At 33.8% G+C, this 21,898-nt stretch overlaps 2 protein-coding genes across 2 annotated transcripts; both read right to left on the bottom strand.

The window, feature by feature from the left end:
* Positions 1–302: 302 nt before the first annotated feature.
* Positions 303–1,307, bottom strand: LOC134376525 (olfactory receptor 5T1-like; the record flags this gene model as incomplete). The annotated part of the gene is made up of 1 exon (XM_063095040.1): positions 303–1,307. A coding segment is annotated over one exon (1,005 nt), but the record flags the coding sequence as incomplete, so codon positions are not given.
* Positions 1,308–1,352: 45 nt separating this feature from the next.
* LOC134376524 (olfactory receptor 5T17-like) lies at positions 1,353–19,351 on the bottom strand. The gene is made up of 3 exons (XM_063095039.1): positions 18,416–19,351; positions 14,949–14,986; positions 1,353–1,452 (listed from the first exon to the last, which is right to left on the bottom strand). Exons 1-3 carry the CDS (start codon positions 19,349–19,351, stop codon positions 1,353–1,355), a joined length of 1,074 nt encoding a protein of 357 aa, XP_062951109.1.
* Positions 19,352–21,898: the final 2,547 nt, after the last annotated feature.

Here is a 21,898-nt window from a genome sequence, read left to right as displayed (position 1 = left end):
TCCAAGCCTGAAGATATAAGCTCTAGCTACAGTATCTGAAAATCAAATTACACAATGACTAACAACAATAATCTACTCACATCGAAGAATATTTAATAGGTATACCTTTGAACATAGTGATTGATTTATAGGTGACACAATTTGTCTCAGTTTTGAAGATGCTAAGTTAAAGGGCTGAACAGTGCTTTAATTGGAAATATTCTAAAACATGCAAGCACTATTAACTAAAACCAAGACATTTTCTTCACTAGTTTCTGACTACAGAGATATAAACTTACACCGAACATCCTATACATGTTTACTCAATGCTGAAAATACACTTTATTTATAAACCAATTTCTCTTTAACCATCTTCTCATTGCCTCTTTGACATCTTTGTTCCTCAGACTGTAGATGATGGGATTCAGCATGGGAATAAAAATGGAGTAAAATATTGACACTATCATGTTTTGCTCCAAAGTGTAGCTGGAACTCGGTCTCACATACATAAAGAGGATTGTCCCATGATAAATTGACACTCCAGTTAGGTGAGAGCCACATGTAGAGAATACTTTTTGCCTCCCTTCAGCAGACTGCATCTTCAGAATGGCCAACAGAATGAAACCATAGGAGACCAGGACAATCAGGATAGTGACTATCTCAATGGAGCCAACAAAGTAGAAGAGTAGCAGCTGGTTTGTATGAGTGTCAGAACAAGAAATAGCGAGGAGAGGAGGGATATCACAGAAGATGTGTCTAATTTCATTGGATCCACAGAAGGACAGGCTGAATGTGGCCACTGTATGTATAGTAGCATGTAAAATGCCACCGACATAGGAAGCAACCATGAGAGGCACGCAGACTCCCGGTGACATGCTCACTGAATACAGAAGTGGTTTGTAGATGGCTACATAGCGATCATACGCCATTGCAGCCAAGAGAAAGCATTCTGTGGTTCCAAAAGTTACTAAGAAAAGCATCTGTACTGCACATCCAGATAATGAAATGGATTTATTATCTGACAAGAAATTAACCAACATTTTTGGAGTGGTAACAGTACAGTAGCAGGCATCCAAGACTGACAAAACACTCAGAAAATAGTACATGGGGTTGTGGAGCCTGGAATCCTTAATGACCAGTACAACCAGTCCTAAATTTCCTACCAGAGTAAAAAGATAGATTGCAAGAAATAGAAAAAATAGGAAGACTTGCAACTTAAAATCACCTGTGAAGCCTGTCAGTATAAACATGGTGACTTCTGTTAGATTCTTCAACTTAATACTGTACATATTCACTTCTGATGAGAATCCTTCCAACTCAGTTTCATGGATAGTTTATAAAAGCAATGTCCTTTGAAAATAGAGGCCATGCGACTATATTCTCATGTTTTTTTCTTCAAAGTGCAACATCATTTCCTGGGTAGGAATGGGATAGGCAGTGATGAAGAAGTTGGACACACGGGTATACATTTTGCTGTATAAGCAAAAGAAACAAATGGTTTCATTCATTTTTGGCTAAACATGTCATGTTTATACAATATTCTACCAACACGGTTTATGTTCCCATTAATTTTCATTTACATTTTCTACCACCTGTTCTAATGTTACATTATCTAAAATTCATGAGGATAAATAAATATGGAAATATAGAAATATTTAAATACAAAAACGTTATACTGGAAAGTGCACACCTGAATAGTATTCCTAAATTTACTACATTATGCATGAAATACATTTATTTAATGTTCACAATCACTGAAATGAGACTAACCACACTTAAATAACAAGATTGGGTTGAATAAAAATGAGAAAAAAACTTTGCCAAAATTATTTAATTTTAAAATGTATATTTACCACATTTTCCATACCCAGTTATCTGCCAATGGACTTTTAGTTTGGTTATGTATCTTGGTTATTGTAAATAGAGCTGTGATGAATGTGAGAGTGCAGGTATCCCTTCGACTTGATGATTTTCACTTCTTTGGGTATGTGCCAGAAGTGGGATGGATAGATCATATAGTAATTCTAACAGTAGTTGTGTGGTATATATACACAATGGAATACTAATCAGACATAAAAAAGAATGAAATGCTATTTGCAGCAAAATGGATGAGCTTGGAGAAAATTATGTTAAGTGAAATAAGCCAGGCAGAGGAAGAGAAACACTGCATGTCCTGACTTGTAAGTGGGTGCTAAGAAACAAAGAAAGAAATATCACAATAATACATTGAACTTTCAGAAAGTGAGAACAGGCCTATGGTTACTAGAGGTGGGAAAGGGGGAAGGGGGAAGGGATTTAGAGAGAAATTAGATAAGGGACACAAAGAATAATTATAATTTGTAATGATGAACATGTTAACAATACGGATCCAGTCATCAAATATTGTACACAAATAATGATAGTCAACTCTTTGCCCCATAAAAATATATAAACAATTACATTTCAATTAAAAAATAAGTTTTAAAAAATGTTTTCAGTTGACTAGAAAATGAGATAAATTGGACTTACATTTTAAATATTCCTATGGAGTTTTAAGAACCCTCATTAGATGCCTGACCCATGGATAGTACTGAACCCCGTACTATCCATGGGCATCCATGTCTTTCACAGACAAATTTAGTGCCTTTTACATCTTAACTAAGCACTTACCATATACTGTGGCCACACCTTTTGCAGTTTGAGGGACAACAGCAAAACTAGCACAGTTTTTTTTCCCCCCTTTTTCACAATTTCACAAACAGAAGATTTCCTCTTATGGCAGGTCTTAGCAACCTAAGCATGATTGTTTTCCCTTCTTCTTAAGTCAAGAACTTTCACCTTTTTACTTAAAGGAAACATGTTAGGACTTCTCTTTGACATATTAGAATTGCCAGCATCACTACTCCTCCACTTTGTGGCCATTATTAAGTAAAATAATAGTTACTTGAAAACAAGGACTGTGAGACCATGACAGTCAATCTGAAAAACTAGGCGGCTACTAAGTGACTAAAGGAGTGTAGTATATATGACATAGATACACCGGACAAAAAGATGATACAAGTCCCAGGCAAGATGGAGTGGGGAGGCACAGGATTTCATCACACTTCTTGAGTGGCATGTAATTTAAAACTTATGAATTGTTTACATGTGGAAGGTTCCATTTGATATTTTTAGACCACAGTTGACCATCTGTAACTAAAACCACAGAAAGTAAACCTATGAATAAGGGGGACTACTGTATAGAAGCTATTGCTAAAAGAATAAAATCACTATATTTACAAAAAGCATTTTTTATTCTCTGGATTTTTCCCCCAATATCATCATAACATTTCTCAGTCAATGGAATATGAATAGGATAAGTGCATGGGCAAAAAAGAAAAAAATAAAGTTAAAGAGACTGAAACCCATGGCTATTCAAACACAATTAAACACTGGATCTGCTATAGTTAGAGGGGAAGTTTCATGATACTTAGCTTTGTTTGTCCTTCAGCATTTTATAGAACAATGGTGTTTCAAAAGAATGGAGACTCTGATGTACATTGTTTCAGAATGAATTCAATGACTTGGAAATGATTTGTATTCATGATGTGAAACATACTACCCTTTGGTCATGTGGGGACACTGCTATGCCAAAAAGAGAATAAACCAGTAAGATTAGAATAAGACAAAAGCCAAATGTCTTTATTATGACAGAATTACCATCACAGATTCATTTGGAAAATTTTTCTTATTTATAGAATAAATAGCTTCATAACCATGGGGCCACAAAAGATTTTTAAAAAATTGCTGTTTTGATTATTAAAAAATTTATAGTATTTTAGTGAGGATTTTTGCATCTATATTCATCAAGGATATCGGCCTGTAGTTTTCTTTTTTGGTTATATCTTTACCTGGTTTTGGTATCAGGATGATGTTTGCTTCATAGAATGAGTTTGGGAGATTTGCGTCCGTTTCAATCTTTTGGAATAGTTTGTAAAGAATCGGTGTCAATTCCTCTTTGAATGTTTGGTAAAATTCTGCTGTGAATCCATCTGGTCCTGGGCTTTTCTTTGTTGGGAGCCTTCTGATAACAGCTTCAATCTCCTTTATTGTTATTGGTCTGTTCAAATTTTCTACGTCTTCACGGTTCAGTTTTGGGAGCTTGTGTGTGTCCAGAAATTTATCCATTTCCTCCAGATTTTCAAATTTGTTGGCGTATAGTTGTTTATAGTAGTCTCGAATGATTCCTTGTATTTCAGATGAATCAGTTGTAATATCGCCTTTTTCATTTCTAATTTTTGTTATTTGAGTCTTCTCTCTTCTTTTTTTTGTTAGCCATGCTAATGGTTTGTCAATTTTATTTATCTTTTCAAAAAACCAACTTTTTGATTCGTTGATCTTTTGAATTGTTTTTTGGTTTTCAATTTCATTCAGTTCTGCTCTGATCTTAATGATTTCTTTCCGTCTGCTAACTTTAGGATTGGATTGTTCTTGTTTTTCTAGTTCTTTAAGGTGAAGTGTTAGGTTGTTCACTTGCCATCTTTCCATTCTTCTGAAGTGAGCATTTAATGCAATAAATTTTCCCCTCAATACTGCTTTTGCAGTATCCCACAGGTTTTGGTATGATGTATCATTGCAACCAGAATACAGCAACACATACGAAAAATTATTCATCATGATCAAGTGGGATTCATCCCAGGGATGCAAGGTTGGTTCAACATACGCAAATCAATAAATGTGATACACCATATTAATAAACTCAAACACCAGGACCATATGATCATCTCTATAGATGCTGAAAAAGCATTTGATAAAGTTCAGCACTCATTCATGACAAAGACCCTCTATAAGTTAGGTATAGAGGGAAAGTATCTCAACATAATTAAAGCCATATATGCCAAACCCACTGCCAATATCATCCTGAATGGGGAAAAGCTGAAAGCTTTTCCTTTAAGAACAGGCACTAGACAAGGATGCCCACTCTCACCACTCCTATTCAACATAGTGTTGGAAGTACTAGCCAGAGCAATCAGAGAAGAGAAGGAAATAAAGGGCATCCAGATTGGAAAAGATGAAGTCAAACTGTCCCTGTTTGCAGATGACATGATCCTATATATCGAACAGCCTAAAACCTCTACAAAAAAACTGTTGGAATTGATAAATGATTTCAGCACAGTAGCAGGATACAAAATCAACACACAAAAATCAGTAGCATTTCTTTTCTCCAATAGTGAACATGCAGAAGGAGAAATCAAGAAAGCCTGCCCATTTACAATAGCCACCAAAAAAATAAAATACTTAGGAATTGAGTTAACCAAGGAGGTGAAAAATCTCTATAATGAGAACTACAAACCACTGCTGAGAGAAATTAGAGAGGATACAAGAAGATGGAAAGATATTCCATGCTCTTGGATTGGAAGAATCAACATAGTGAAAATGTCCATACTACCCAAAGTGATATACAAATTCAATGCAATCCCCATCAAAATTCCAAAGACATTTTTCTCAGAAATGGAAAAAACTATTCAGACATTTATATGGAACAATAAAAGACCACGAATAGCCAAAGCAATGCTCAGCAAAAAAAATAAAGCTGGAGGCATAACACTACCTGACTTTAAGCTATACTACAAAGCTATAATAACCAAAACAGTATGGTACTGGCATAAAAACAGACACACTGACCAATGGAATAGAATAGAGAATCCAGAAATCAACCCACACACTTACTGCCATCTGATCTTTGACAAAGGCACCAAGCCTATTCACTGGGGAAGGGACTGCCTCTTCAGCAAGTGGTGTTGGGATAACTGGATATCGATATGCAGGAGAATGAAACTAGATCCATACCTCTCACCGTATACTAAAATCAACTCAAAATGGATTAAGGATTTAAATATACACCCTGAGACAATAAAACTTCTTAAAGAAAACATAGGGGAAACACTTCAGGAAATAGGACTGGGCACAGACTTCATGAATACGACCCCAAAAGCACGGGCAACCAAAGGAAAAATAAACAAATGGGATTATATCAAACTAAAAAGCTTCTGCACAGCAAAAGAAACAATTAAAAGAGTTAAAAGACAACCAACAGAGTGGGAGAAAATATTTGCAAAATATACATCTGACAAAGGATTAATATCCAGAATATATAAGGAACTCAAACAACTTTACAAGAAGAAAACAAGCAACCCAATTAAAAAATGGGCAAAAGAGCTAAGTAGGCATTTCTCTAAGGAAGATATCCAAATGGCCAACAGACATATGAAAAAATGCTCAACATCACTCAGCATCCGGGAAATGCAAATCAAAACCACATTGAGATACCATCTGACCCCAGTTAGGATGGCTAAAATCCAAAAGACTATGAACGATAAATGCTGGCGAGGCTGCGGAGAAAAAGGAACTCTCATACATTGTTGGTGGGACTGCAAAATGGTGCAGCCTCTATGGAAAATGGTATGGAGGTTCCTTAAACAATTGCAAATAGATCTACCATACGACCCAGCCATCCCACTGTTGGGAATATACCCAGAGGAATGGAAATCATCAAGTCGAAGGTATACCTGTTCCCCAATGTTCATCGCAGCACTCTTTACAATAGCCAAGAGTTGGAACCAGCCCAAATGCCCATCATCAGATGAGTGGATACGGAAAATGTGGTACATCTACACAATGGAATACTACTCAGCTATAAAAACGAATGAAATACTGCCATTTGCAACAACATGGATGGACCTTGAGAGAATTATATTAAGTGAAACAAGTCAGGCACAGAAAGAGAAATACCACATGTTCTCACTTATTGGAGGGAGCTAAACATTAATATATAAATTCACACACACACATACACACACACACACACAAATCGGGGGGGGGAGGGAAGAAGATATAACAACCACAATTACTTGAAGTTGATACAACAAGCAAACAGAAAGGACATTGTTGGGGGGGAGGGGGGGAGGGAGAAGGGAGGGAGGTTTTGGTGATGGGGAGCATTAATCAGCTACAATGTATATCGACAAAATAAAATTAAAAAAAATAAAAAAAAAAATAAAGTGCAAAAAAAATAAAAATAAAAAAAAAAATAATAATAAATAAATAAAAAAAAAAAAAAAAAAAAAAAAAAAATTTATAGTAAAAAAATAATCAAGTTAAATTCTGATTTCTTTTTAAAGACAACCTACACATTTTTTTATGAAAGCACACACATTAAGGAGTAATTTATTTTGAATAGTTATATTAATAAAACAGCTTACAGAGCAATCAATAAGAGTGATAATATATATTAATGTATTGCTAGGGTATCACAAAAATGCATTTATGTTTTTTTAAAAAATCATATTCTCTCTCTTTCTCCCCAAACCTTCTGTCTTTTTCTCCCTCTCCTCTCTCTCTCTCTCTCTCTCTCTCTCTCTTACAAAAATCAGTGAAATATATACAAAAATATTTACTGTAGAGTCAGGACAAACAGAAATTAGACAAATAGGAAGAAAGCACAGTAAAAGAAAAAAAAGTGAAAACAAATTTTGAAGAATACACTAACAGTCAGTCTACTAATGGAATCCATTACACAATACATTTTGACTGACACACACAGGACAAATTTCAGATACATTGCAATTCTAACCTTTACTTTCCTGATGTGTCTGAGACAAGACAATTGTGAAAGAAAAATGAATTATATTTGGAATCTAAAACCCAACATTGAATATTTAGAACCTAATGACAGAGTGATTTTGGAATTTATCCACCTTCCAAACCACAAATTAACAAAAATTGGCCAAAATTTTCATAAATAACTCATTCTCCTACATGAAGTTTTCATTATATGTGAATGATACGTACACAGGAAATATGAATTCCAATTTTTATTTATACAAATAGAGATTTATCAAATCCAATTTTTAATATAAGCATTGAACATTTAATGGATGTCAAACCAGAAATGTTTTTTTAAAAGCTGTGTGTGTGTGTGTGTGTATATGTTATATGACACTCAATATATATTAAAACAATTTTCTATTGAGATTAAAGCCAGTGCCTTTCGATATTCTGCTGTATAAGAAATTTGAAAATGAATCTTTGTCAGTGTGTTATGCCTACAGACATGTCAGTAAAGTAAGGTTATGCATTGCTTATCAATAGAGATGTGTTCTGAGAACTGCATTGTTAGGTGATTCTGTCATTGTGAGAACATTATACAGTGTACTTACACAAACCTAGATGGTATAGCCCACTACACACCTAAGCTATATGGCACAGCTATTATAATCTTATGTGACCACCCTCTTTGACCAAAACATCACTATGAGGTTCATGACGGCAACAGTGTGTGAACTTAAATTCCCCTGATACTCTTGTCAATATTATTTTCTGGTAACACTTTATATCTCTGATCTTGCCTTTCAGACAAGAAGGTAGTTTATGAATGAAGGTATATGTTATTCCAAATCATGCTTCATTAGAGCATTTATCTACTTCACTATGGAAGCTGAAGGCATGATAGAGAAATAGTATGGAGGTTAGATTCTTCATCCAAGCTGCTCTTCAAAGAGGTATTATTGTTAACTAATATTTAAGGTAATTAAACTCTTTCTGTTTATGTCTAGCTGATTTCTTTTAAAAGATATTGGCTAGAAAGGCAAATGAATAGATCATTTCTTCTAATGCAACATAATCTTTCTAGAAAAAGAAAATAAATTCAGTTTCTCAAGTCTTATGGTCAAAAAGCATAAAGTATGAGACAACCATGAGAACAGTATTACAAACACTAAGGAAGAAAAGTATGATAGCAGCTACCACATATTATTAAGTTAGAAATTTTGTGTTCATTATCATATGTAATCTACAAAACAACCTGCAAGTTGTATAATTCAGCACCCTTGTGTAAATTTGAAAAACTGATGCCCAGCTACACCTATACTTTGATTGAGGTCACACAGTTACTGACTAGCAGAGCCTGTACTCATGCACAGTTATCCCTGAGTTCATCCTCTGCACTATTTCCACATGACCATATTGAAGACTCATTGTGACATGCCATACCCATAACATGGAAAAGGTATTCCCTAGACATAATACAACATGCATACTTCATACTTTAAAACATACAACTTGCATACTACAATTCTTTTAAAAATAAATTAGATTTAAACAGAAAATTAAATTATAAAATAAATTAAAGTTACCTGTAAATCAATTAACCAACTTTTAAAATAAATTTAATTTTTTTGTTATATTCCATCAGAAAAAAATATGATCCCAAATTGAAAAACATCCAATAGTTGGTTGAAAGTTAATTTTCTCTCCATCTAATATTTTCTTAAGTTTTAAATATATCCCTTCAATCTACTGCCATTGTTTGACTGTTATCTTACGTGAAACAAACAAACAAATAAAGCAAATATCTATTTTACAGGTCTATTCATCAAAATATCTAGGGAATCCTTCTCATTTACCCTGCTATGTTCCCTAGAAGGCATGTGATTTAATTGGCAATACAATTTTGAGTTAAGAAAAATTCACTGTCTTTGATTTATATATTTAGGCATATACTGTAATTTCATATTTAAGGTTATGGCTTCTAAAATATTTTATAAGTGATATAAAGCTTTTCCTCTTACCTATGAAAATAAACTTCTCAGGCAATTAAGGGATACTATGAGTACTGTGTATTTGGATTCTTATACCAACTTCTCAAGCTCTTTTTAAAGTCCACTGGGATGCTCAGAGAAGAGAATCATTATTTCTTCTGGGACAGAAAGGTAAGGATGATTTTTTGTAGTAAACAAGTGAATGGGTTCTGAAACTATGTTATGATAATGATTACATGAATGAACTTTGGCATTTGGTTAATAAGAAAAGAAATAAGTAAATGATCCTGCAGTAGAAAAGATATCTAATGATGGAGAACATAGTCCTGACTATGATGCTAAATAGTTATGTGCCATTGGGAAAACAACTGGCACTCTATGAAACTGAGCTTCATTTTCCCAGGAATGTAACTTGTGAATTCTGTGGAATTCTTATAAACATGTTCATAATAAAATAATTTAGAAGCATAATCTATGATGAAATTTACAATCTTTAATAAAGTTTACTTATTTAACTTTAAACTGCTACACTTCTAAGGGGTATGAGAAATAGATTTAAGTGTACTGAATGTTTAGTAGAGAAATAATATATAAGTACATGAGTAGGAAATACTGACAGGAGGGAAGGATCAGTATACATAAAACAATAATATTCTATGTAACAGAACATTAGAATATAGAGCTCTGTCAGAGATGCAGTTGAAACATTTTAAGCTGTATAGGGTCTTGTCTTTGGAATCCTATACACTAATGTGTAACCTGGTACCTGGCTATATACATAAACTCTTGGAAAAATTGTGGAAAATACATGAATGACTAGTCTCCACACTGAGAGACTCAGTTAGGGCATAGAAAATGTTGGTTATAAAATCTGAATATAAAAAAGGAAAGAAAGCTGATATTGGCAGACAGCCCAATTTTGGGTCATCTATCTATTAATTAATTGAAATCATAAATTTATCTATAAATCAAATTCAAATTTATCCTTTCAGAAATTGACAATTTGCTTCTACTTTTTATATGAAAAATCAAAGAAAGTAAGAGTAAAAACAATTTAAAAAAAGAATAAATTTTGAATACTCAATCTAATTTAAAGACTTACCTTAGAGATATAATAATCAAATGTATTACCAGCAAAAAAACAGATAGCTTAATCAATGGAACATATAAAGCATTTAGAAATAGGTTCACACATATATGGTCAGTTTATTTTTGACAAAGATACCAACTAAAATCCACAGAGGTAGACAGACTTTTTAAAAAGCGTGCCAGAAAATTTGAACTCACTCATAAACGGGACCTAAGAGAAAAAAAAGGAAGGAAAGAAAGACCACAGTGGTGCATTGGACTTGCATAGGGAGAGAACATACCTGGGAATACAAAGTGGAATTGGGGGTAAAGAGGGAGGGGAGGAGGTTGGGATAATTAGGTCGGGGACCTGGTGTACAAATGCAATTTGTGGTAATGGGCATGCTGCCAGCATGGATCTGGCCTTCACATCTTCGACATGAGGGATGACAATCAGCTTTGTATATCATGAATATTCATAACAAATAATAAATAAAGTAAGAAAAAGAAAATTGGAAAAGTCTTATGCCAGAAAAAGAGACATCGAATCATTCTTCATTCCATATATAAAATGAGTTTCAAAATGAATTGCAAACATTAATATAAAACCTAATGTTATGCATATAACATTTCTATGGAGAACAAAGAAAAACATCTGTGTGAACATGTGTTAGTTTCTTAATTGCACATTTTTATTTAAAGCACAAAATGCATGAACCAAAAGATAAGAAGGTTATATTGTACTTCACCATAATATTAATCTTCTGCTTTGTGAAACACAACTGTTGAGAAAATGAACAAACAATTCACATTTGCTAAACAGCTATTTAAAAACATTTGCTAAACAGCTACTTAGTAGAGAACATGTAAGCAGATTACATAATAAATTCTCAAAACTCAATAATGTGAAAACAAAATAAAAGTAAAATAAAAATGTGCATAAGTTTGTACAGACACTTCACCACAGAAGATACATTCATAACAAAATGTTAAATATCAAATTGAAAAGAAATTAAATTAAAATTATGATGTAATTCTATATACGTGTTAAAATGAGCAAAATTTTAAAATATAATAATATCTGACAATACAGAGTACTTTCAAACATTCAGAGTACCTGAGACTATCATCCAAGGCTAGTAAGAATTCAAATGATGCAGCCACTTTAAAAAACAATCTGATAATTTACTATAAAGTGAAACATATACTTTTGTAAATAAGACTCAGAAATCTCTGTTACTTATTCTAGAGAAATAGCATATGTGTATGCATGTACACAGACTTGTATTCCAATGTTTATGGTAGCTATGTCCACAATATTCCAAACTGAAAATACTCCAAATGTCTACCAACTAGAGACTGGATAAACTGACTGTGGTACAACTGTAGAAAGGAATACTACTCAGCGATGAATAAAACTCCTGATACACTGAAATATGTGAACAGATCTGAAATACGTTGTGCTCAGTGGAGGAAGCCAAACTCAAAAGCACACATGCAATGTGATTCCACTCATCACATTCTGTGCAAAGGAAAAATACAAAAAAGGAGAAAACATCTATTGTTGCCAGGACTGGAGGATAGAGGGAGGTTATTGACTACAGAGTGGTATAGAAGGACTTTTTAGAAAGGTGGAAATGATGTGTAGTTTGATTGTATTATCAAAATTGTACGTGTTTGACAAAATTCACATAATTGGCACACATAGATAGTGGATTTTCATAAATTTATTTTAAAACATAATAAACTTAACAGTAAAAACTTTGTCATACAAATTACACTTTGCTTCACAATGGGGGGATAGTGACAAGAAGAAAGTATAAGGGAGTCTTCAGGGATCCTGGCAATGTTGTGCTTCTTCATCTTGGTCCTAGCCACAGGGTGATGTTCTGCTTGTAAACTTCCATCGAGTCCTACAATTATATTACACGCACTGTTCTCTGTGCACATTTTCAACAATAATATTAAAAAAGATATAAGTCCTTATTTTTCTGTACTTTTGCGAAGAAGTTCAATAAACCCCTTTGATTTAAAAGCACTTCAGCTTCTTTTTTTCTTTATTTCTTTTTGGCATCTGGCCAGTACAGGGATGGGATCTTGGTCCTTGATGTTATCAGCACTAAGCTGTAATCAAGTGAGGTAGCTGGCAAGCCCCTAAACGCCCTTTAAATGAGTCTTATCTTATTGATTCTCCCACTAATGAGACAGTTAATAAATATTTGCTATGCACTAATTTTATGTGTATATGACTCATGGCTTTAATATTTTGAAAATTGTAGGTTAGTGCATTTAGGTCTGTCAGTTTCTCTCAAATTCTTAATTCTCTTTCTTTACTTTAAATTCATCTTTTTATAGCACTCCTTTCCATATTCCGTCCTTTCGTGCTCTCTAGGGTGACTAGATTGTATTTTACTAAATAATTATCGACTACTTACGATATTTTTATTTTTACTTTGATTTATAATTGTGAGTTCTATGAACCATCTTTTTGCACCCTGCTCATGCCTAATCACTCATTTCAGATATATTTGATTTTCTTTAACCTTCAGTCACTTTTTAATGTTGTATTACATTGTTTTAAGATGTATTTAATATAGTATTCATTTGCTTGCTACATTTCATTATTTTGTGCTATGATGTTAGTAACATTAAAAACATTATTTGGTTACTTTTATCTTTCTGCATTTAAATATCTTTAAATGGAGTTCAGCTGTGATCCTCTTGCTCCCTCCATGTTTAAATGTTATGGGAATATTGAATATCAGAAGGGGTGCATATGAATTTGGTAATGCATCAAGGTTTATTTTTCCAGTTTCATGCTCAAGGAATCACTTTCATGATTTTATAACGCCCTTAAAAATGTTATTGTATAACTCTCAGAGCTGAGCTAGAGTCATCAGCACTTTCTACCTGTTGTTTCTTGAGTACCATAGTTAGACAGGTCTTGCCTTTCAAAGATGTCCTCTGCACTTCTGTCATTTTGTGTTGCTCTACAGTATGGTCTGAGACCTGCACCTTCCAGAATCCCACTCCCTTACTGGTCTTTTCTTTCCAGGGTTTCTGCTTTATACAATTGACATTCTCTCATCCTCTTCTTTAAGGTGAAGAACTGCCCTACTGAAAGGGATCATGTGCTGCATGTTTCTGATATCCTCAGTGACCCATAGCACCCATTCAGTCTTTCACAGTACATTTATGACCCCTTCATTGAGACTGGATGAGGGAGGGAGTTGCTATTTCCCTAAGTAAATTATCCCATCCTTTCAGCAGTGGATTTTGAAAATTCATGGGTTCTACATGTGATAGGTCTTGTTAAAACTTCCCTTACAGTGTTATTATGGTACCTGGAGCAAACCTGCTGATCCAACAAGATTCTCCTGCTGTTGGGTGCCTTGACCTTTAAAACTCTTTTTTCAATATTTAGTAAAGATCTTTTTTTTTTATTTTCTAATTTATTTATATTAATTTATTTTTAATTGGCATGTGATAATTTTACATATTTATAAGGTACATAGTTATATTTTTATATACGTACATACTGTATTATGATCAAATCAGGCTAATTAGCTTATACATCAGTGCAAACACTTGTCCTTTCATTGCAATGAGAACATTTGAACTCCTTTCTTCTAGGCATTTGGAAATAGTCAATACATTATTGTTAATTATAGACTGCTAGCACTGCTATAGAATAGTAGAAAATATTCTTCCTGTCTGGCTGTAATTCTGTATCCCTTAACCAACCTCTTTCTATCTCCCACCCCTGTACACTTCCCAGCCTCGAGTGACCGCATTTCTGCTCTCCACTTCTATAAGCTCACTTCTTTTTGCTGCCACATATGACTGAGAAAATGTGATGTTTTTTCTTTCTGTGCCTGGCTTTTTTTCACTTAACATAATGTCTTCCAGGCTTATCCATGTTGTTGCAAATGACAGGATTTCATTCTTTTTATGGCTGAATAGTATTCCATTTCGTATATATACCACCTTTTCTTTAACCATTCATCTGCCGACAGACACCTAGGTAAGTTCCATGTCTTGCCTATTGTGAATACTGCTGGAATAAACATTCAGGGTACAGGTATCTCTCTGGTATATTAATTTTCTTTTCTTTAGCTAAATACTCAGTGTGGGATTGCTGGATCATATAAAGTTCTATTTCCAGTTTCTTGAGGAACTTCCATGCTATTTTTTGCAATGACTGTTCTAATTTGCATTTCCACCAATAGTGTATAAGAGCTTCTTTTCTCTGCATCTTTTCCAGCGTTTACTTTTTGTTTTTCGATAGTAGCCATTTATAACTTGGGTGAGATGATATGATATCTCATTGTGGTTTTTGTTTGCATTTCCCTGATGATATAGTGATGTTGAAGATTTTTAATGTGCCTGTTTATGGAGTGTACTAACATTAATAAGCAAATGTATTTCACAGGTCCTAGATTCCAAAGCCCTGTAATTTCAGGTATAGACTAACTTTTTAAAATTACACATGGGAATGTTAAGCTTGCAAAAGACAGGAAACTTTCCCAAAGCTAAAGTCACTGTTGTAGATAAAAAATTGTAACACAGCAAAAAAATTGCTGGCTTCAAGGGCAGATGTCCTTGGTGCAACTAAACCTAATGACTGTTGTCATGAAAATTATCTTACTGTTCTTTTTGTAACCACCTATGTTCCTGTTCTGTAATTTTCTGGCCTGGAGAATAAATACTGAGACAAGACCCCAGTTCAGTGTTAATTTTCCAAGGAATGCCTCTCTCTTGAGGCCTCATGGTAATTTACCCCATCGGGGCTTCTCACTGCTCAGAAGAAATGGCCTTTGAGTAATCCTTTTGGCATCTCCATCACCCTGGGGTAGAGGTGACCCTGTTGGCAATTTGTATGTATTTTTTTTTTTGAGAAATGTCTATTCATGTTATTTGACTATTTTAAAATCAGATTACTTGTATTTTTGCTATTGAGTTGTTTGAGTCCCTTATATATTCTGGATATTAATTGCTTATTGAATGAATAGTTTGCAAATATTTTCTCAGATTATGCAGGTTGTGTCTTCACTCTGTTGACTGTTTCCAACTGATTATTGACAAAGTTGCCAAGAACATAAAATGGGAAAGGGACAGCCTCTTCAATAAATAGTGCTGGGAAAACTGGTTATCCATATGCAGAAGAATGAAAGTACACCTCTATCACATCGTATACAAAAATCAACTCAAAATAAATGAGACTTAAATGTAAGACCCAAAACTATATAATTAGTAGAAAAAACAAATAAGCAACAGCAACAACAACAAAACAACCAACCAACCAAACAACCAACCAAACAAACAAACAAACAAAAAACAAAGGCAAATGATTGAAAACACTGGTGTGGGCAAAATAATTTTAGAGAAGACTTCTAAAGCAAAGGTAGGATAAGGAAAAATAGCCAAATGGGACTATATCAAACTACAAAGCTTTTGCACATCCAGAGAGTTTCTTTTTAATATAATTTTGTCCAAAAATAATTTTAAAAATCATCCACTTATATTTACTTTTCTGTTGCTCATTTTGCATTTGGTAATTCATTTGTTTGTTTTTTAGGAAGTTTTTGGGGGAAGTTTCTTGGCTTATTAATGAGACGTTTCTTTTTTTTTTCTGACTTTCTTGTCTGTTTCACCCAATTTTATTTTTAGTATTTCTTTTTGTTGTTATTCTCTTATTTTGTAGCAGTGTTTACTCACATGCCTGGCCATCTGTTGTCTGCTCATCTTTAAAGTGGTTCACTGATGATTTTTCTTCACTTTATTCAGTTTTTTGCTCTGGTGTCACCTCAGCATGAAGGTACTCTCTATACACTCTCTAAAATATATCCAAACCTCATCGCAACATTATACTTTATTTTTCTCCTCACCTTTGCTTCTCTTCATAGTTCTATAGTCCCTCAAATTATGTTTTAGTTTCTATCCCACATACATGTAGCAATATCTCCAAAGATTTTTTAAACAGGTAAATGAATTATTATGCAACTTATTTCATTACTCCAGTCTTCAATTTGCTTATCTATTACATGAGAAATTGAACCTTGATCTTTTGTTTCCAACCTGCTGTCATTGGGATCATCCGGAAATTAAAGAACAATAAAAATTCTGTTGGGTTCCTTTTGTTTACTAATGTTAAATTTCTCTATAATGGTCCTAAATACTTGTGTATGGGTGTATGCGTGTGTATGTTTTTGTATGTTGTGTTGTGTATGCCTTTTCATCTCAGTAAGTTATAGTATTCAAGATTCACAAAATTACCTGACTCATGATGTCCTACAAAGCTTTAAAGTTTTTGTGTGTCTCCATGTGTCTATAACATTTTTGTAGCTTTCTTATTATTTTGAATAATAACCTTCCAATAATCTCAAAAAAAAATTAGTTTATTCACTTCAAATGCAGCAGGTTATAATTTGAAAAGCACAAGAGTATGATGTATTTAAAAATATATAAATCCATCTGCCAGATTATTCTACAACAGATGTACAGTAATGTTAACTTATTATACTTTTACATATTTCATGACTTGTTACGATATTAAAATATTTACTGGTTCCTAGAAAAGTTAATTTATAACTCAGAGTTATCATATAAGGTCATGTCTCATATATTAAGATTCCTTATCTGGTGTTAAAATATATGTATTTTTCCCTAAGCCATCATTTTTAACTAGAGGCCAAAGAACTGCATTCAATCAATAAATATTAGTTCCCACTTATGAGTAAAGACACATGGTATTTCTCTTCTGTGCCTGCCTTATTCCACTTAACATAATTTTCTCCAAGCTCATCCATATTGCTGAAAATAGCAGAATATCTTATTTTTCCAAAGTAGAGTGATATTCCATTGTGTATGTATTCCACATTTTTATTTTACAGTCATTCTTCAATGGGCATTTAAGTTAATCTTGGCTATTGTAAATAGAGCTACAATAAAAATTGGGGTGCAGGTGTCCCTTCATAATGATGATTTCTATTCCTTTGGGTATTTAAGCAGTAATGGAATTTCTGGATCATATGGTAGATCTATCTGTAGTTGTTTGAGAAACCTCCATACGACTTTCCATAATGACTGTACTAATGTAGTTGTACTTTAATTTATAAGCCATACTTTATTTTTGTTTTCCAGGTCCTGAAGTACACTGTCAGCAAATATTACCATCTAGAATCAGTATATTTTTAGTAGGTTCAGAATAGATGTAATTAATTTCTATAATTGAGCAGTGACTAACTATGACATCAGTAATGGAATAAAACTATGGGATGTTGAGCCAAATGTAGCAAAAACATGTCAAGAAGCATGGATGGTTCTCACTGTGTGAAGGCGCATGAAAGGAAAAGACTTTCCATTTGGGAAGTTCTATGCAGGGATTTCGTAATGTGGAAGAAACATCATAATGAGTGCTGAAGACTTACTATAAACAAAATGAGTGTATATCAATAAACACAAACCTAAAGATATACCTCTATTTGTAGAAAGTGAAAAATTACACAATGACTAACAACAGCAATCTACTCACATGAAACTATATATCATATGGATCCCGTTGAACATACTAATTGAGATACAGGTGACAATTGATCTCACTTTTAATGATACTGTATTAAAGTGCTGCTTAATGCTTTATTTGGAAATATACCAAAATATGCAAGCACTATCAAGTATAAACAAGACATTTTCTTCACTAGTTTCTGACCATAGAATTTTAAATTGACACCCAATGTTCTTGTCATGTTTACTCAGTGCTGAAAATGCACTTTATTTATAAACTGATTTCTCTCAAACCATCTTTTCATTGCCTCTTTTACATCTTTGTTCCTCAAACTGTAGATGATGGGATTCAGCATGGGAATCACAATGGTGTAAAATATCGAAACTATCATGTCATGTTCCAAAGTGTAGCTGGAACTTGGTCTCACATACATGAAGAGGATGGTCCCATGATAAATTGTCACTCCCGTTAGGTGAGAGCCACATGTAGAGAAGACTTTTAGCTTCCCTTCAGCAGAGTGCATCTTCAGAATGGCCAACAAAATGAAACTGTAGGAGATCAGGACAATCAGGATAGTGACTATCTCAATAGATCCAGCAAAGTAGAAGAGTAGAAGTTGGTTTATGTGAGTGTCCGAGCAAGAAATAGCAAGGAGAGGAGGGATATCACAAAAGAAATGTCTAATTACATTGGATCCACAGAAGGACAGGCTGAATGTGGCCACTGTGTGTATAGCAGCATTTAAAAAGCCACCAACATAGGAAGCAATGATGAGTGGTACATAGACTCTGGGTGACATGCTCACTGAATACAGAAGGGGGCTGTAGATGGCTACGTAGCGATCATAAGCCATTGCAGCCAAGAGGAAGCATTCTGTGGTTCCAAAAGTAACTAGGAGAAGCATCTGTGCTGCACATCCAGATATTGAAATGGATTTATTATCTGCCAGGAAATTAACCAATGTTTTTGGAGTGACAGCTGTAGAATAGCAGGCATCCAAGACTGACAATACACTCAGAAAATAGTACATGGGGTTGTGGAGCCTGGAATTCTTAATGACCAATAAAAGCAGTCCTAAATTTCCTACCAGAGTAAAAAGATAGATTGCAAGAAATAGAAAAAATAGGAAGACTTGCAGTTCAAAATCATCTGTGAAGCCTTTCAATATAAACATGGTGACTTCAGTTACATTCTTCAACTTAATACTGTACATATTCACTTCTGATGACAATCCTTCCATTTAAGTTTCATGGATAGTTTAAAAAGCAATGTCCTTTGAAAATAGAGGCCATGCAACTATATTCTCATGTTTTTTTCTTCGAAATGCAACATCATTTCCTGGGTAGGAATGGGATAAGCAGTGATGAAGCTGTTGGACACAAATGGATACGTTTCTCTGTATAAGTAAAAGGAACAAATGATTTCATTCATTTTTGGCTAATTTTGTCATGTTTAAACAATATTCTGCCAACATGGTTTATGTTTCCATTCATTTTCAGTTACATTTTCTACCACTTGTTCTCATGATACAATATCTAAAATTCACAAGGATAAATAAACATAGAAATATTTAAATACAAAAAGGTTAGAGTGGAAAAAAAACAGTTGAGTAGCATTCCTAAATTTGCTACAATATGCATGAAATACATTTCTTTAATGTTCACAATAACTGAAATGAGAGCAAACACACTTACATCTCAAGATTGGGTTGAATAAAAATGAGAAAAAATTTGTCAAAATTATTTAATTGTAAAATGTGTATATACCACATTTTCCTTATCCAGTCATCTGTCAATGGTCCTTTCATTTGGTTCTGTATCTTGGTTATTGTAAATAGAGCTGCAATGAACATAAGAGTGTAGGTATCCCTTCTACGTGATGATTTCCCTTCCTTTGGGTATGTGCCAGAAGTGGGATTGCTGGAGCCTATGGTAATTCTATCAATAGCTGTGTGGTATATATTCACAATGGAATACTAATCAGACATAAAGAATAAAATTCTGCCATTCATGTTAACATGGATGGGCTTGGAAAAAATTAAGTTAAGTGAAATAAGCCAGGCAGAGAAAGAGAAATACTGCATGTCTTCACTCATAAGTGGGAGCTAAGCAAGAAATAAAGAAAAGAAATATCACAATAATATATTGAACTTTCAGAAGGTGAGAACAGACTTATTGGTACTAGAGGTGGGAAAGGGGGAAGAGTGAAGGGGTTTAGAGAGAAATTGGGTAAGGGACACAGAATAATTACAATTTGTAATGATGAGCATGTTAATAATATTGATTTGATCATCACACATTGTACACAAATACTGATAGTCAACTCTTTACCCCATAAATATGTATATCCCATTACATTTCAATTAAAAAATAAATTTTAAAAAAATGTTTTCAGTTGAATAGAAAATGAGATAACTTAGATAAACATTTTAAGTTTTCATATGGAGTCTTAATACCCCCCCCCACACACACACACTGGATGCCTGAAGCATGGATAGTACTGAACCCTGTGCTATCCATGGGTGTTCATGTCTTCCACCATCAAATTTAATGCCTTTTACATCTTAACTAAGCACTTATCATACACTGTGGCCGCACCTTTAGCAGTTTGAGGGGCAATAGCAAAACAAGCACAGATTTTTTTCTCCTTTTACACCATTTCACAAATAAAGAGAGATTTCTTCTTATGGTGGGAGTTCGCAACCTCAGCATATGACTGTTTTCCCTCCATCTTAAGTCAAGAACTTTCACGTTTTCATTTAAAGGAAACATATTAGGCTTCTCTTTTACATATCCGAATTACGAGCATTTCCACTGTTCTTCCACTTTGTGGCCATTATTAAGTAAAGTAATGATTACTTGAACACAAGCACTGTGATACTGTGACAGTCAATCTGAAAACCCATGGTGCTACTAAGTGACTATGGAGTGTAGTGTATATGACATGGATACACTGGACAAAAAGATGATTCAAGTCCTAGGCAAGATGGAGTGAGGAGGCACAGGATTTCATCACACGCATGAAATTTAACACTTATGAATTGTTTATGTCTGGAATTTTCTATTTGATATTTTCACACCCCAGTTGACCATCTGTAACTGAAACCACAGAATGGAAACCTGTGAGTAAAGGGACTACTGCATTGAAACTATTGCTAAAAGAATAAAATCACTATATTTACCACAAAATAGTTTTTATTTCTGGAATTTTTCCCCGACACCCTCATAACATTTCTCAGTCAGTGGAATATGAATAAGATAAGTACATGGGCAAAAAAGAAATAAAAGTTAAAGAGACTGAAAGCCATGGCTATTTAAACACAATTATATACTAGATCTGCTATAGTTTGCGGGAAGGTTTCATGATAGTGAACTAAGTTGTTCCTTCAGCATTTTTATACACCAATTGTATTTCAAATGAATGGAGACTCTGATGTACATAGTTTCAGGGTGAATTCAATTACTTTGAAATGATTTATATTCATGACGTGAAACATACTATCCTTTGGTCATATGGAGACAACTGTATGCCGAGAAGAGAATAAACAAGATTAGAATAAGACAAAAGCCAGATATCTATATTATGATAGAAACACAATCACAGATTCATTTGAATTTTTTTCTTATTTATAGATTAAATAGCTTCATAAATATGAGGCCACAAAAGATAACAAAAAAGTTTGCTCACTTGATTATTAGAAAAATTTACAGTAAAAAAAAAATCAAGTTAAATTCTGATTTAAAAAAAAAATAACCTACACATATTTTATGAGAGCACACATATTTAG

This window comes from Cynocephalus volans, chromosome 4 (assembly GCF_027409185.1).
Source record: "Cynocephalus volans isolate mCynVol1 chromosome 4, mCynVol1.pri, whole genome shotgun sequence".
Classification (NCBI taxonomy): Eukaryota; Metazoa; Chordata; class Mammalia; order Dermoptera; family Cynocephalidae; genus Cynocephalus; species Cynocephalus volans.
This window is presented reverse-complemented; position numbering and strand designations above follow the sequence as displayed.